General features: G+C 49.1%; 1 protein-coding gene across 2 annotated transcripts; it reads right to left on the minus strand.

The window, feature by feature from the left end:
• Positions 1-2258: 2258 nt before the first annotated feature.
• Positions 2259-14141, minus strand: PRDM14 (PR/SET domain 14). Of its 2 annotated transcripts, XM_031604813.2 has the most exons (7): positions 13626-14141; positions 13475-13534; positions 13240-13397; positions 12825-13095; positions 11656-11858; positions 10377-10478; positions 2259-8980 (listed from the first exon to the last, which is right to left on the minus strand). In XM_031604813.2, exons 1-7 carry the CDS (start codon positions 14059-14061, stop codon positions 8750-8752), a joined length of 1461 nt encoding a protein of 486 aa, XP_031460673.2. In that variant the 5' UTR covers positions 14062-14141; the 3' UTR covers positions 2259-8749. The 2 variants fall into 2 exon arrangements, with proteins under 2 accessions (XP_031460673.2, XP_089993816.1); XM_090137690.1 differs by having other exon boundaries at positions 13240-14141.
• Positions 14142-18176: the final 4035 nt, after the last annotated feature.

The following is an 18176-nucleotide window of genomic DNA, read 5'->3' on the forward strand; positions in this document are numbered from 1 at the left end:
CAAAAGGAACTCAATAACTAGGATTAGGAAGAGCCATGCAGTAAGACCTGACAGAGACCAGCACAGTGAGATATTCAAGAGGGAAACTATAGAGCAAAATAAGAAATAGTAAATCCTGGTTACAGATGTGTTGATTTGCTACTGACAATTATGATATTGATACAAGATCATTTGCATAATGATAACCCTTTACTACTTTTTGTCCCCATACACTGGGAGATATGGCTGTCACTGTGTGGTACAGCTACCTTCCAAGCCATGCACCCACACTCTTTCCCTTAGAAACTGTGCCCATTTGGATGTGCCATCAGGATGGCAGAAAGAGACAGAGCTGGCTGAGAGGAGTTCATGATTGTGCCTCACTTCTGTACAGTAATGCAGACACAGGCTCCACTCTTACACCAGTCTGTGTAGCACAAGGAATATCATTTATTCGGTCTGTGGCTCTTTCTTTCATTTGGAAATGAATCACTGTCCCCTTCTGGCTTTACAAATGACTCTGAAGATAAAGGCCAAAACATTGTGGGTTGTATCACGTTAGTTTCCCAAGCTTCTCACAGTGTCCACCGGGCCTCATCCCATCCTAGCACCTCGAAAAGGCACTCTTTCAGCAGAGAAATCACCAAAGAATAGAAGATTTACTATAACGCCTCTGCTGCAGCCTTCCAGGCTTGGCTGCCTTGCAGAAGGTGCCTGAGAGATGATGGCAGGCAGAAGGCGAGAGGAAGGAGGCTCGGCTGTGCCGTGCAGCACCAGAGCCAGCCCTACCCCGCGCAGCGGGGAGCCGGGAGGTGTGCCGAGGACATCGGTTTGGGGCATTGTGCTGCAAAAGCTCCATTGTCGGGACAACCACGGGATGCTTTAAAGCACCTTTACATGTCAATTCTAGCGTCAGAAGCGAGCAGGTCAAAGAGGGTTGGCCCTCATAGCAAGTTAAACTCCTGAGGGTGGAGATAATATCCCAGCAGGAAGGGAGGAAAGTGCTGCACCCGCCTGGGCCGAGGTGCTTTCACGCTCCCCACCGCCAGCTTTAGGCTACGGAGCCGGCCATTATCACAGTCATTGTCATTATTATCTTTAAATCTGCTGCCTGGCATTCAGGCACCTATCAGGAAAGACCCGAGACCCTATTAGTACAGGCAACAAACCCTGAGAAGGAGGGGAGGAAGCCAGTCCAGAGATAAATTAACGCTCCTGCGGGCTACATTCCTCAGTCACCTCTGTTAACTTTGCATGACATTTATTGATAAGTCAGATTTTAGCACCCTCCCCATCAATCAGCTCGGTCAGCCTCCAAGCAGAGTTTTATTGTCCCCACACGGAAGAATCTGGCCCACTTAAACAAGGCTCTGCTGGCTCAGGGAGCTGGGGATGGGCACTCAGGCCCTGCCATTCCCCTGCTACCAAGGAGCAGTTGGGGCAGCCGCCATCTTGGTGCCTAATGCGGCCTGGTGCTTGTGTCAGTCCCTGCCTGCCTCCTTCCCAAAGCGGTGCTTCCAACCTGGCTTCGAGGCTGGGGTCTGAAAACAGCGACTGGAAAAGCCATATATTTCACTGATACAAAATGAAATAAAATAAAGTATAGGAAAGACGTTAATAATAAGCCAAGTCTCACTGAAAACTCCTCAAGATAATTTAGAGATGCTTGGCTCAGATGTAGATGCCCAGCCATAGATGATAATATCTGACATGGGCAATTTTAGGTCAATGGAATATTTTAACAGCAGCTCCGTGTCATGCAAAAAGAAGTAATAGATACCCTTTCCCCTCCCCATCTTAGCTATTCGCTTGGGGAAGTAAATATTTGATCGTGAAAGGATCTTTAAAGATCTGAAAGAAAAAACACACACCAAAACAAAAGCACACATTGATATATTGCTAGCCAAGAGAATGGAGGTGGGAACTCACTCCTCCAGCTGTATGGGGGTTGGGAGGTCAGGGGAGAGGAAGAACGTCGACGGCGGCTGATTTACATAGAGGTTTAAGTAAAATGGCCCAAACTCACGACATTGTGTGTGAACAGCATGGTCTTTAAGGTGATGAATAGCACTGAAAGACCTGTTTGCACCTCTGGAGGTAGTTAACCGAGCTGGCCGCTTCTTAAGCTTCAACACTTTTAAACGCCGTGTTTAGCAAGGGAAAGATGGCCAAGGTTTTATAAACTTAATCCCTTACTCTCCAGCCATAATCCCCTAAACTTTGTCATTTTTTTTTAATTTATTTTTTTGGCTTCCACATCCTGCCAGTGATGTGGAAAAGAGAGCCGTGAAGAGGCCGACGCTGAATTAAAATAAAAGTGCAACTCCGTCCCCTGCGAGGCGAAAGGTGGGAGGCGGCAGCCTTCCATGAGAATGGTTACAATAGCAGGTTAAAAGCTCCCTGTTTTTGAGGGCCCCTGGGAATTGATATGTATATAAGCAACCTATAATGCTTCTGGATGCCGCCGAATTGCCGGCTGGGGAAGGGACGTGGCTACACGGGGAGGTGCACAGCTGCATCCTTTTGGACTTTACGGGTTAAACTTCTCGGGAGTTCCTAGTGCCTAAAGCTCCCCTTTGGCCATCAGTGCTATAGCTACTTATGAGGATGATCCTTTGATTGCTTTTGCATCTTAGAAAACTTTCTTGGACCCGCACAGCTCAAATCAATACCAATGCAGTAACACTAAGAAGTGGAGCAGCTTCAAAAGCTGATGCTAAAATATACTGATAGGAAAGCTGCTGCAAAGGACTTGCACTTTGCTGGCCACTGTCAGTTCTTTCGTATTACAGAAAGGTCTCAGAAGCACAAGAAAATACGAGGAATGCCAAATATCAACACAACACTAAGATTTTAAAAAAAGGTTAAGTACCACAGGGACCAAACATGGCTGTAATCAGCAGTACAACAGTGACTGCCATCTGCCACTGCTGTAAGGTCTTCTGCTTGCCCTGTGTTCAGACTGTGCTGGGAAGCAAACTGGTGATGCTGAATACCTAGTTTTAGTCATTGACTCCCTGGAAAAGAAACTCTGAAAGTGGGCATTCATTAGTTCTATATTTGCTTATTTGAATATATGAAAGGACGTTTTTAACAGACACACAGGCATACCTACATCTACACAAATGCTCTTGTGTGTGCGTACACATGAATACAAAATGAACGTTAATATTCTGTTAAGAGTGCTAATTATGCTTGGGAGAGGGGGATACTAATACAACCATATGGTTATATCAATATGAAGCTTGTAATCCCCAATACAACACTTCAGAAAAAAAATTTATCCCTGTGTAAATAATAAAAGTATAAACACAACTTGCACCATCTTTGGTCATCACTATACGTTATACAGGGGCTATAATTTGTTCTAAACTGATACAATTCTGTTGCTAGAAGGCTGAGTCTGAAAGACATAGACTCAAGAAACAGCAAAGATAAAATTTAAAAGATAGTGACTGATAGTGATTTTGATTTCCTTGTTGCTACCAGAATAACAAAAAAATATGATCCAAAGTGTCACTGAACAAAAAGTTCCAGGTTTCTGGGAAAGTTTTAAATGCTACCTGCCACTTCAGTTTTCCTTCTCTTCTGGCTTTCTCCAAAATGATTTTCTCTTATTTGCAAGAACTGCTCTCTCTTAACCCCTCCGTATAACCTTTTGTCATAATAACATTCGAGCCAAAACAGCTCTCATGGGACAAAAATCAATCAATGCCATAAAAGAAGGATGTGTTTGTCATGCCAGGCCCTGCTGCTCGCAGTTTACAGTTATAAAGCTGACAGCAACAATACAGGATTACACAGGACATCTGAAGAGATCTGGTCAGTCTCTCTAGCCAAAATTAACATGCATTTAAATTTGAATAATATATAGCTTAAAAAAAAAAAAAACCACAGAAGCAAGCTATGTTAACATTGTAGTAGTGGCGTAATAGCAAGATAGAAACAAACAAAAAAGTCATTTTAAAAGCTCTAAGTCCATTCTCACACTGAATTAAATTCAAACCCCCAGAATGTTTGGCTGACAGCAATCTTGGGAAGGGGTCTTTAAGGCAGGTAAAGAACTCAGACCCTTGGACAAATAACTAACACTATTTTCCAAGAATTTTCCCTTTTGCTGACATGTTTTTTGTGTTGCATTGCTTGTTTGTTTACTTGAGCACCTGGGCAGGGAACCCCTCAATTTCTGAGACTAAGGGAAAACAGTTCAGTGGCAGGGAACTAGGCTGATAAATGCACTAATATCCATACATGGTTTCACACCCTTGACCATCAAAGTTAAAACAAAAATTAATTTTGACTAGCAGAGATCTGGATCAGCCTCATTACACTGTATGGGGCAAAGCCACTCAGCGTCTGTTTTAGCTCCCTGGCTTCAGAACCATAGTGTGAAGCTTCCCCTTACAGCCACTGCAAGGAAGAAAGTGTTAGAGAAACGAGGTTGGCAGGCATGGCAGGAAAGCCAAGGCAGAAATTCACCTCATGAAAACTTGCCATTCCCATTGCAGTCACCATGCTTAGGATGAAAAAGGCAGGGCTGGGACACCGGGGAAACCTGAGCATTGCCCCCTTCCAGAGCTGGCCTGTCACTTTTTCAACATAGCACACAGCTCCCACCACTGTCCTTCAGTGCTGCCATCTCCCAGCACTGCTGATCCCACTTTGCCAGCTTCCAGCAGTGTCAGAATAGTGCAGTCAGGCTGCTTTTCCCACTGTTTACTGGTGGGTGCCTTGATGGGAAGCAGCTACACTTCAGCCTTGGGGGCTGAGGGGAGGATCAAGATTGCAAACAGATTCTCTTTTAGTTGTTTCCTTGGGGTTTTCACATCCCTGGGAAAAAAATAAAATCCACTTTTCATGAAAAGAGTCATTTGAGGATGTTGTTGAAACTGATACTGCAGAAATAGATGTTTCTGCATTCTGTCTTCCTCTTCTGTAATGGCTCTTACATTAGGGACTGTAGTGGGGGGAGCTGCCGTTGTCCATTTACTTTAGTAAAGATTGTTATTGAATGAAACCTTTAATGGGGCGCTTATGATCCTACTCGGCTAAGAGCTCAGAGCCTGTGGTAGAGTAGTCTTTCTCTCCACCTTGACAGCTCTTAGGGCATCAATATGGGTAATCCCTTTGTGGCAGTCAGCTCCAGCTGGCCAGGGGACTGTGGTGGCCACATGGAGAGCCTGTGGGTCACTTGTGGAAAAGTGAGAGCTCTCTGGGGAGCACGGTTCCCACCACCACATCCATCCCCATCCTTACCACCACCACCACCCAGAGCTCTTCAAACCACACACAGCCCTGTGGCACTATGGCCACTGTAGGACAGGCAGAGCTGCCCTGGTACTCCCCTACAGCTGGGAACCCTGAGAAACTTCTTCCTGGAGGAGAGAACCACAAGCCAGGGGTACTCTGGTGAATGACCTCTCTTGTTTAATCTTAGAAACCACAGGAGATAGCGCAAAGTGCTTGGAAATCTCGTGTCTCTCAGGGCTGAACCTTAACAGCTCACTCGATGCTTTCCTTGGGCGGGACTATTTTTCATCACAGCCAGGAGGAAGAGGCAAATTGCTGGCTCAGGTACAGCTCCTGTCCGATTTTCCCAATCTCAGGGCTAGTCTCTTCCATCGACCTGACTGTGCAAGAGCTCCATAATGCAGTTGGCTCTCTTTCTGGGCAGCTGCCAGGCAAAATGCTCACTGTGCACATGCATGTATAAATAAATGAAAACCCAGCTGAGCTGGCCAGATCTGTTTTTTTCACAAGGCTGTTGGCTGCACTGCCACAGGAGCACATCAATGTGCTTCTATCAGTTTAGTCTCTCAAAAACAAAAAACAAAAACAACCCAAAACACCAGCTAATAAGATGTTAACAGGATGCATGTAGAGGCATTCCCTAATCTAAACAGAACATAAATAACCTCTCTCCTGCAGCCAGACGTCTCACTGCAGGGCTGTGAAGCATGCAGGCCAAGTGCCATCCTTGCTCTCTCCCAGCCCAAAGCCACCTAAGCAGAGCAGCAGGCACAGCTGTGGCCCCCATTGAGACCTCAATGCTGCGGGGCAGTTGAATGCCTTTTATACTGCTCCATTCAGATTTGTTGAGACCAAGTGGGAGTGAACTAAGTCTAAATGTGAATGGTTTCAGCGTCTATCGGCTACTGGGACTCTTATGGACCAAGCCATCAAGGGTACATTTGCCTCATGATACAGTCAGCTGTTACCCAGTGGGAGGACTGCAGTTCCCAGAAAGAGGCAGTTTGATTCTGTAATGACTTACAAATGACACGGTAACACCCTTCATTAGTACCTCAGATATACAACAGAGATGCACTGGACAGAAAGCAACTTGTAGCCAATTCACATATAGCAGAGACTCAAATAATTTATTTTCTTCCTTTCTGTAAAGTAAGTATCATAAAACATTTACATATATGAGTTTAATGTGCAAGACAGCTGGTACCTTGAGTCACAAGCAAAACTCTTCATGTACTCTTTTACAGACAACTCATCACACAATGCTGCAGAAGAGTGCTAATATTTGAGGACAAGGTAGATGGGGGTTCTTCACATAGGAGAAAACACACACAGCTATAAAAGCACTGCAAAGAATGTACCACTGAAATAAATAACTCCCATTCACAAGAAATAGCAAGGTTACCCACAGGCAAAGCTAACTAAGCACCTCACAGCACTTCTCATTCATTGAGTCACAACTTTTTTCAGTAAGCAGCTGATGATTTCAACAAATCTGGAGTTATTTATGGGACCAAACCAGCAAAGCCTTCCCATGCACAGTTCACCTGTCGCCCAGGGTTGTAGATGCACAAGCAAAAACACCTGCATGTAGGCAGGCTGCTGTAACTAAGGCTCAGTGCCCTCAGCTGCATTCATTTATAGATTGCTTATTTCAGATGCTGCCCGGTGCTGGGCCTCAATACTTTATTTACAAGCGGTTCTATAGTTTTTTTATTTTCAATTTTCACCGTGAAAATGAGGACAATGCAATTTAAAATACAATAAACCATATAAAAGTTAGTGCAAGTCAATACATGTAGTTATACAGTATCTGCAAGATATAATGTGCAAGTAACTTTTTTTTCTAGTTTTATATTGTATTCTGTGCCTAACAACTTTCATATCTCTTTAAATACACTTTCAGTTTCTGTACTTATGCTCAAAAAGTCCTTGTTAATCCTAGGTGACCTAGGATATTAAGAGAACCTTGTCACCTTAAGAACAACAAACTATCTGCATTAAAGAATCAGCTCCAGCAAGGGCTGTTATTGTCTGTGTGCAACATAGCAAACACATCTGTACCAACACAAGAGCCTCCTGCATTATCTCAGCCTCTGCCCAGCACTGACAGACGGAGGGCTTTGCACTCCCCATGCACAGCAGTCCATCAGTACGGCTCTCCACATGAGCTGAGATTTCACATTGCCAGGGAATGCCACAGTTACTGAGCTGGGGAGTATTTTGCAAAAATTATCACTCAGAATTTTATGCTGAAAGTATTTTTAGCCATTGTATAATATACTGAGAAAGCTTTATCTGGGATGGTTTCTAGGTACTGAAAGACAGGATGCATGAGGTTGCTCTTAAGTTAGAGCACAAAAAAGCAAACCCAGTTTTCAGCAAACTAATTCTAACACCCATAGCAAATAAGTAGCTTTTTCTGTAGAAAACAAAAGGCATTTTTTGAGGTAATATATAGTTTTCTTTTGCTAAAAAGAAATCAACAGTAAGCCCACACATCAGTCTGAACTTACCTGCATTGTCAGTGAGAAACACAGGGAAAAATACTCTCCGGCCCTCCCTCAAAGTAAAGGCATTCCCATGGCTTGGGGAGGGAATTTTACACGCAGAGATCTGTAGTCGTGAGACTTCTCAATCCATCTGTCATACACCTCTCATCTTAAAGCAAAGATAGGAAAAGGGCTTTCCCCTTTTCTTAAGTGAGATACAAGAGTTGATCAAAAACCTTTATGCCTCAATACAGAGGAGCCTTGGGGTGGAATCATGCCTACCCCTGGCCTGTGCCAAGCGCAGTGCAAAGCTGCTACAGAATGCTAGAGTGGCCATGGCCCACCTGGGAGAGCTGTTGGTGTTCTGGAACCGCTTCAAACTTGGTCTTCTGTAGAGACAGAGAAGGTAGAACCACCACCCACAGCACTGCTCTGGAGCCATTTCACACACCTGCAACCATTTTCATACCCCCCCCCCCCCCTCTCCTGGGCCAAGGAAGAGTTGGTGTCACTGCCCCAGAGCTCTACCGGTCAGCTCAGCTGGCCCTGAAGCCACAATTAAATACTCTTCTGCTGCTCCAGCAGCATTCTCTAAGGAATAGGGATTCATTAAAAGACTTGCACACTAGGAGATAGAACCCACACCTCGTCATGTGCCTGAATAAAACAAGTAGGTTAAAGTGTCTTAGTATACATACTTGCTAAGAGCACCTCTCAAACAAGCTTTGGCATGGACAGCACCAGGCAGCCCACAGCTGCAGTGAATTAGAGGTCTGGTAATATCCATCACAGTGATATTCACACACAAGAGGCTTTTGGGGAAGGGACACTCCTGAAAATGAGGGAACATAGGGAGGGAGGGTCAGTGCATGTCAGAGCTCACCCTGGCACTGAGTCAGCGTGCTATAAAGCAGCACTCTTGTGACCCACACCATGAGAGTCAATGCTTCCTGTGGCACGCACACAGCCTACATACACACATTTACACCGATAGAACCCACAGAGCTGGTCCAGGAGAGGACTCCTGGCTAATGAGCAGCAGCGTGGACGTTCATGTGGAAGCGGTAGTCCTCCAGCTCTGGGAAGTGCTGGCCACACACCGCACAGGTGCTGCCCTTGTCCTTGCTGTGCGTACGCCGCATGTGGCTGTCATGTGCCGCGTGTGAGGCGAAGGCTTTGCCGCAGTGCTTGCACTTGAAGGGCTTCTCTCCTGAGTGCTGGCGGATGTGTGTGCGCAGGATGCTGGAGGCTGTAAATGCCTGGGAGGGCACAGGAGGAAGGGTGGGGGGAAGAGCAGGGAGAAGGGTTAGCGGGCTCTGCTTCATGGCTGTGGAAGCTCAGAAAGATTTCTGATTGCAGACACCAGTAAATATCTCCGATGTGCCAAAGGATGAGAAGTCAAATCAATACTACCCTAATTAGCTTTGTATAGGGGAAACATAATGCAGGTTTTCTTTGCAGTGTTTACTTTCAAAGTTAAACCCTTTCATGCTGATGAATGCTGGCTTGGAATTCAGCTGCCAGAATTCGCTCATGCTGGGCTAGCATCCACCTGTAGGGCTTTTCTTTTTCCTTCTGTCATGTTCTGCTCTGCCTTCAGTACCTCCTAGCCCATCTTTCCCCTCACATGACTTTATCCCCTCATAACAACCTTACATTTTAGGAGAAAACCCCCTCACTAAGCCAAAAGCAAACAGGTTGCAGAACAGCCAGCTGTTTCCTTAATTTTTCCCCAACCGAGGCACTTTTGGGTCCTTCTCTATTTGCAGACTACACAAAATAGTTGCTGCTAACCATGTCACCATCAGAAAGCTGAGGAAAATGCCATGCTGGAAGCAGAAATCCTGTGCATGGGTGTGGGCAGGCAAAGCTTGCACCCACAGAGCCTCTTTAGTGCCCATTACATAGACTGCCCTGTTACTAAAAGTAAACAAGCCCATGGTCATTATCATGGAGGTTCAGCTCTTAAACTACATCTGTCCATCACACTCCACGAGTCACTAAGACCAAACATTACCAATCTGATGACAAGGGAAATGTGTTACCTCGGTGAATGATTAGGATGGCATCTGAAATACTGTGAAGCATTCCTACACGCTGTCCCTGATTGCTGAGCAAGGAATTAGCACAAATTTTGACCCAATGGAAAGCAAGAGCTAGGAGCCGACCCTGCTTCTTCAGTCCCAGATGTTTGTGTAAACATGATTTCAGAGTTGGGACTTGCATGGAATCATTTAAGTTGAAAAAGACCCTTAAGATCACCAGCTCCAACCACCCACCTGGTGCTATTAAAGCAAAGCCCGTCTACTGAACCACATCCCAAAGCACCACATTGACTTCTATCTACCTCCAAGGATGGGGCAGCCTGTTCCAGTGCCTCCCCACTTTTTCCATTTTAAAAACCATCCCAATATCCAGCTTAACCCCTCCTCCCTGGTGCAACCTAATGCTATTTCCTCACATCTGATCCAACCCTCTCAACTTCCAACCTCTTCAACCCTTTCTCCAACTGCAACGCCCAGCTCTACCCAGAACGCACGCACTCAGGTTATCTGGATACCAACTTAAAAGAGAAGGCATCTCTGTTTCCTAGACAGAAAAAGGGGAAGGGCAGCACATGGTGCTGTGAGGCACTGGAACATGGGAGCTGCCCACCTTATTGCAGTAGACGCATTTGTAGGGGCGCTCCCCGGAATGAACCCGCATGTGTTTGTTCAGGCTGGAGGACTGCGAGAAGCTCTTCCCACACACCGAGCACTGCAAAAGAACACAGGAGTTACAGGAAGAACGGCACAGCTGGAAAGAGCTGTTCTACATGGGGTTAACTTAACTAGGAACAACTTGAAATCTAGTCAGAATAATAACTGTTTTGAAAGACAGACAAATCATGCAAAATTGAAAGCTCTTTTTGTTTGTATGGTTAAAACTGCCTTAGTAAAATCTGTCTCTGGAACATTAGCAGAAGATACTGATAATTAGTAATTAAATCTGATTTTTTTTCCCAGTTATTAAGACAGTAAGATCCTTTATTTATTCCTCTATTTAAGGGAACCCCTCTTAAGGACCACTTTGCTGGGAGATAGTGTGACAGCCCCCAGGGCGCAGGCACTGCCTCTCTGCTGCACTGCTGCAGGCAGTGACACCCAGAGCTGAGGTGCTGAAGTCAAGGAGTCCATGGGGACACGCACACAAATCCCGAAGGAATGTGCAGGAGCCCACAGATCATTTCCTTATCCCGCTGTTATTTTGGAATAAATCACCATTCTCGAGTTCAAAATAAACTATCCGATGGGAGGTCACTTTTTGCTGATACATTTCCTTCTTGGTATTTAAGTCGATTTGTTTGTCATTTAATTGCAATATGCATTCAGAACAAGTTTACCGCCCTGCTGTTTTTAAGTATTTCTTTTCTATGTGTTGCAAAAAGGAAAGGGGGAAAAAAAAGTTAAGGAAAAAAAAAGGAAAAAAAGGAAAGGAAAAAAAGGAGAGGAAAAAAAGGAGGGATGGAGAAAGAAGGAAAAGAAGAACTATGATTTCGAACTGCATAATTAGTAGAATCATATTAGACCTCAAATGTAATAGAGGCTTATTTTAAATCTCTTACTAAATCCTTAAAACGTTCGAATGTTACGTACAGTATCATTGATGTAATTGGATCTATCCCAGGAAAATGGACGTTGTCTGGAGATGACCCATAGGAACAAAGGAGGGTGCTGGGGGCCGAAGCAATAGCTGTGCCATACTGGAACTCCCCCAGCCCTTCCCAGCCCCGTTTCACTGCCCGGCGTTGCCGAGGCAGCGGCTCACGTCGGGTGCGACGCTTCGGGCTCTCGCTGCGTCCGACAGCCTCGGCCCGGGACAGGCAGCAGAGGGAGCGGTCGGGGGGGACAAAGCACCTCCCGAAGACCCCCAGGTAACGGCGGGGACGTCTCACCTTGTGGGGCCTGTGCTTCTCGTGGACGTGTAGGACGTGGATGCGCAGCCGGTCCCTCTTCTCGAAGGAGCGGCTGCAGAGGTGGCAGGGGAATTTCCTGTCGCCCCGGTCCACGCAGCGCGTGTATTTCAGGTGTTTGTCGCGGTAGTAGCGGTAGGCGAACACCTTCCCGCAGCGCTCGCACTTGAAGCTCTCCCCGGCGCCTGCACGGCAAAGCGCGGTGCCCGTCAGTCCCAGGGAGGGTAAGAATGTTACAAACGGATTTCGGAGTTATCATCAACCAAACACGAATCGCAACTCCGAGGCAAACGGACCGCTGCCCCTCGATTCCTTTTGTGCCGGGGGAGGGGCTGAACTCCGCACCGTTCCGCCCGTGTCCGCGGGCAGCGGATGGGACGCGTTCCTACGGCACGGCCGGCCGACCCCGGGACACGGCCTGACGGCGGCACAGCCGCTGCCCTTCGCTTCCCGTTCCCCCCAAAAGGACCATCGATCCGCGCATCTTTTCTGTCGTTTTCAAAACGCTATCAAACAAACACGCGTTTATTTGGTTTCCTTCGGGGTTTTAAATTGTTCTTAACCACTGAACTTAACGAACAATACAGGAAACGTTTCGAACGTTAACATTTCCTTCTGCCTCTAATCGGAGGCGGTAAGTGACATTCCCTCCAGCCCCGAAACGAACCACCGGCCACCCCACAAAACACCACCGCAGTCCCCGGTCCCATCGCCCGGCGTTCCCCTCTCGCCGTCAGCGCACCCCCACCCCCTCCGGCTTTTGTCTTCGTACAACCCTGACTTCAGACCCAGCTTCGGCTAACAACGGCGTCTCCCTTCTCCACCGCATTTCTCCCCGAATAACCGCAGATGACACCGCTGCGGTAGGATTAAACCAAAACCCAACCAGGAACGCCGCAAAAAGTCCCCCCACACCAACAGCCCGGCAACAACGGGGAATGCTTTACATGAGCACTGCTAAGCAAACCGGGGTGGCAGAGGGAGAACGGCACTTTGGGCTCCAGGATGGCCGCCCCAGAGCACCTCGGGCTGGGGCTCCCCCGCAGCCGTCCAAAACGCGTTACGAAGGGCGGTGACAGAGTCCCTTCGCTCCCCCCAGTGCGGGTCCGAGCGCGATCCGGGGGACCCCCGAGGCGCTGCCGTGTTCTCACCTTCGGGATGCTGCGGGGGCCGCCCCGCCTCCGGCATGCCCTTCAGGCAGATGGGGATGCCCAGGAACTGTACGTAACAGTCCCCATACCACACCAGGAGCTCCTCCTTGGGCGCGATCTCCCGGCAACTCTCGTAAAAGATCTGCCCCTGGCACTGCAGCGCCGTCAGGTTCTGTTCCTCGGGGAAGCGGGCGCAGTTCACCAGAGACATCCAGTTGCCGGCCGTGCCCTTCCCGTCGATGAAGTGGCTCAGCTGTCCGTATTCGAAGACCTGAAGGGCGGAGAGAAGAGGATCAGGGCCGAGAGCGGATCGGGGCCGGGCAGAGGTCCCCTCGCAGTTCCCCCAGGGCCATAACGTATTGCCTGCGAGAAACCCCGCCGCCAACATCGCCCCGGCCCCCCCCGCCGCGGCTACCTCCCACATCAGCGAGTTGTCGTCGTAAGTCTTGATCTCGGTGGTGTTGACCACTTTGCCTTGGAACGGGCCGAATCGGACTCCTTTGGGGATGGGGGCGGTGCAAAACACCCCGAGGTGCCAAACGTCCCCGTAGGCCACGCGCAACACGGCCAACCCTGCGGGGACAGCGCGGGCTGAGCGCGGCCGGAGACAGGGAACGGGGCGCGGGGTCGGGCGGTGTCCCTGCCCATACCTTCGGGCAGCTGCAGGGCGTCCCCGTCGGGCGGCGGAGCCGGGGGGGAGCGAGCGGCACCTGCGGAGACGGACCCTCATCAGCGGCTCGAGGGGCCGTGGGGGCGGCCCCGAGTCCCCGCACCCCCGTCCCGGATTCCCCGTCCTCTTACCCGGGCTGACGGGGGGCACGCGGAGCCCCGAGATGGCGTGGAGCCCGCCGGGCATGTGGGGATTTCGCAGCGCCCCGTACAGCACCGCGTTCAGCTCCTCCTCGCTGAAGTGGAACCTGCGGCTCTGCCCCGCCGTCTCGCAGCAACCCCCGGGCCGGGCCGTCCGCTGCGGGGTGTCCGCCGGAGCCTGGGCGGGGGGCGGCGGGGCCGAGGGGGGCGGCGGGAGGCTGAGGAACGCGGGGATACCGAAGGGGGGCAGCGGTGGAGAGGGGGGCAGCAGGCGGCCGAGGGGCTGGAAGAAGTCGGGAGGCGCCTCCAAGTACTGCGCCGGGGGCAGGAAGGGCGGGTAGTAGGCAGCGAGCCCGGCGGGGCTCAGCCCGAGCGCGTCCGTGGCGTCCGTCGCGGGGCCCGGCTCGCCGGCCAGGGCCAGAGCCATGTCGGGGTGCCGCAGGTAGAGCGGGCTCCGAGGGGAAGGCGAGGAGCCGCTGCGCCGCCCTCCTCGCCCGGCGCCGTCGGGGCGAGCGGGCCGCCGGCTCCCCGCGGCTATATGGGCCCGGGCAGGGGGCGGCCCGCCCGGGGGTCGCGTGGCCCCGGGGGCGGGCGAGTGGGGGGACGCTGCCCCGACGGGAGCCCCTACGCTGGGGCGGGGCCGTTGATGTTGGTGAGGGGCTCTCCGCGCTGCCGGAGCCTCCCCCGATTCTGCCCCCGCCGCTGGGCACGATCGAGCGGTGCGCCCAGGCCCTGCGGAACGGCTGTTGGCAGCGAGAAGGCAAAAATCCGCTTCCGAAACTCCGGCGGCCCGAACAGCCGGCAGCGCGCTGGGTGCCGGGCTTGCTGCTCCCCGGCCGGCCGGGTCCGCAGTTCCGCGCAGCACTGCTTAGCGACAACTAAAGCATCGCTGCGTTAGCAACATCGTTCTTCTCCAGGACTCAGAACGCAGCGTCATACCAGGCATTACGGCTCTGTCCCAGACGCAACCAGGAGAAGACACCTGAGAGGTGACAGCATGCAATAAAAAAGAAATTTTCAATACTCTATGCGGACTATGCAGTCCTGTGTGAAGTGCTGCCTTCCTCTCACGGCAGGGATGCACCAGAAGTCACCTGGAGCCGCTACTGACAGAGGGACGTTTGCTCCAACCTGCCGCTGACTGTGCTTGACTGGAGGTGAAGCCATCCTCCGAGCCCTGATTTCATGCTGGCACTGCAGTTCCTACCTGCCCAAACGTTTGGGTTGGAGCCTCCTCTTAACCTTTCAGTCTGGCTGTGAGCACTGAGTGCTTGCACACTGAGGAGAGCCAGAATGATGCCAGGCACCTCCTGAGACCCCGAGTCTGAGCTGTGACACGTGTGCTACTAATTCCACTACCTACTGCCACATTCTCTGTCCTGATTCCTGTTTGCAAGGCAGAAGCAGCCAACACACCAGGGACAGCCAATATGCGCAGCAAGCTTAGGTAGGAGGCAGCAATGCAGCTCTCTGATGCTTTCTCAAGGCAGTCTCTCAGTCTTTATGGCTGTATGGATTTTTTGGCTTTTCATCATTTTCCCTTTTCTCTCTCGTTCCAGACCTCTATCTGTAGGGCCGAAGTGATGCTGTATTGCTTTAGGAAGTGGCTTTGGGTTGGCAGCATCAATAGTATAAAGGCAGTGCCGTGGTTAGCTGGAGCCTTTGAGTGCTGATTGCAGAAAGAAGTTTGCTTTGTCTTAGAAATGAAATGCTGCCGTGAAAAGAAAAGGTCACATATCACTGTTGTGACCATTTTGCAGTTAATCTCCAGTAACCCACAGTCCCCTATAGGATGAATGGTATTATGGCTTAGAAAGCAGCAGAGTGGGGATCTGCCTACCCTGCTTAGAGACTGGAGAGGAGACAGCTTTGAGACATGGAGTGGGACTGCACCACAGTGCCTGCTCAGCATTCCCACCTCACACGTTCCCACCTGAGCCCTTTCTGTCTCACCATTCATTTGTAACCCAAGGATGTGGCCCCAGGAATTGAGCTGAGAACGGGTCACAGCTTTGGGCCATGCTAGCCCTTCGTCCATGCTTGCTGTTCATGCTTCAGCTGACAGTGTTTTTTATGTGGTTCAATAATTCCTTATTGGCTTTAGCAACAGAGCACACCTTTATCACAGCGCACCTGCTGGACTGACTCATGGTTGTGCTCCTGTTCTAATACTGAGAGCATTTGCTTTACAGCTCCGAGCTTTATCCTTTCAGTTCCAGTTTCTAATTTCCTACAACATAATTTTACACAGCAGGAGCAATTTTATTATAATGCAGACAACCACCTGAGTTAAGAAGAAAATAATCATGGAATTATTAAGGCTGAAAAAGACCTCTAAAGTCGCCAAGTCCAACTGTCAGCCCATCCCCACCGTGCCCACTAACCATGTCCCTTAGTGCCACATCCCCATGCTTCTTGAACACCCCCATGGATGGTGCCTCCATCACCTCCCTGGGCAGCCTGTGCCAATGCATCACTACTCTTTGAGAAGAAATTTTTCCTAATGTCTTAATATTCAGCATGGCTTTCTGGTTTTCCCTTACACAGACCTGTCCCCTGGTTTCAAGGAGTGACAGACTTCAGTGGTGGGTTCAGATCGGGCTCCTTTCAGCTCTGTGTGGAAAATCCTTACACTTTTCTGCTTAAGTATTTTAGAAGAGCATCATCTGCCAGTGGCAAAATGCCTGCACAGGAGATAAAGATTCTGTGTGCTCTACTAGTGTGGGCCTACCCATGAAGATTTCATGATGTGACAGGCAGTGCTATCTGGTTAGGGTAAACCTGTTATGCATTAATGCAAGAGGTAACACACTTAGATATCTTAGACCAGTTTGGGTCCAAATCTTTGCAAATTTAGTTTCCAAACTGGAGCTTTCCTTCTCTATAGCCCCACTGGGTTGGGAATGGTAGGAGCAGAGAATTCTCTTATTTGTGGAAATTTTCTGCATCACTTTTCCAGTAAAGTGAGTTTCTTTCTCCCTCTCTGGTACCAAGAGATACCAAACTGAGGGATTAACTCCTTTTAGAGTTTCTCCACAACTGTTGCTGCATCTGCATATTTACAAAGATGTGCCTGTACCTGCCCTGCAAATCCATCTAAAATGACAAGCGTGCTCTCAAACATGATAGCATCTGCACAGCTCAGAGCATGCAGCTTTTCTGTCTGCTCCTGCTGTCCTGAGTTATCATGTTGAAAAGGTGTCATAACAACAGGACAGGAACAGGAAGTAGAACAGTGATTTACTTGCAAGCTTAATTTCTGAAAACAAACCAACCAACCAACCAGCCCCTCCCTGGTCATCAAACAATAAAATTATTTAGTTGAAAATGTGAATAAATTATATAACTCCTAATGTATGTGGAACATAAACTAGAAAGGAAATAACATTCTAAGGTGCTTTAACATTCCTTCTCTGGCACTATTGTATCATCAGATATAGCAGCATTTCAATGATGCAGTCTTCGTGCGATAGCTGGATCTGATCTGCGACTTACATGAGGCATTGTATGTATTCTGGTGAACTACTTTCCATCCTGCAGTTACAGTTTGTGGCACTAGGCTTGCACCTGCAGACTCTTACACCTTCTAATATTCTGTAAGCAATTTTTCCCTCCTTTTCTTTTTCTTCCCCAATCCAGGTGCTCCCATCAGTCTGAACATTGCCTAGCACAGGTCCATTTGGGTACCCACATAGCACTCTACAAGCTTGGTTACAAATTGCATTAAGACAGCATCTGTGCCCCATCCCGTGATTGTGTACGCATAACTTTGGGAATACTCAGACCTCAATGGACTCCTGCTGGCTACAAAACTGCTGAAGATTCTTAGGAGTGGTTACTTCTAGCAGCTGTGGCCCAGGAGCCTCCTGCCCGGCTGCCTCTGCCCTGGCTGAGGGGTGCACGAAACACAGCACTCCACATTTCACTTGTACTGCAGTGTACACTTGCAAGATTTCAGGCAAAATGCAAACCATGTTCTGTTTCAGCTGTGGCCCAGTGTCTTTAGGATGCTTTCCTTGATCTTTCCATTTCTTTTTGCAGCTCTCTCAGACTTCTGGCTTGAGGTTTGTTCTTTTGGAGGCCTCGTCCTATGGAAAACATACATCTCACTGAAACTGGGATACCTTAGGTCCCCTGGACTCCAAGGTGTTCCTTAGGTGCATTAGTTCATCAGGATCAAAGGTACCTTTTTGAGGAACTGTTTTGAGTCATCATTCTTTTGCTCCAAAATTCCATTTATGCCAGTAGCTGTAGGCACTGGGGCAGCACAGCATATATGGATAATACCGTGCTGTTCTCTTTTGGGGGTAAAAGCTCCCTTTTATCGCCTGGTTTCAGCTTTCATTCATTTGGGTGCAGCAAAGACAAGTCCGAGGGAATCTACACTGCTGGGATTCTCAGTGATGGGGTACCTGAGGTATGTGTGACAAAGGACAGATGAAACTTTATCCCCTCAAAGTAATTAACCATGGGTTTTTTTCATCTTCAAGGTGATTTTCCATAACCAGAAACCAAAGGGAAGGAGAAAGACACACAAGGGGT

Source organism: Phasianus colchicus, chromosome 3 (genome assembly GCF_987193195.1).
Source record: "Phasianus colchicus chromosome 3, bPhaCol1.hap1.1, whole genome shotgun sequence".
NCBI classification, from domain to species: Eukaryota; Metazoa; Chordata; class Aves; order Galliformes; family Phasianidae; genus Phasianus; species Phasianus colchicus.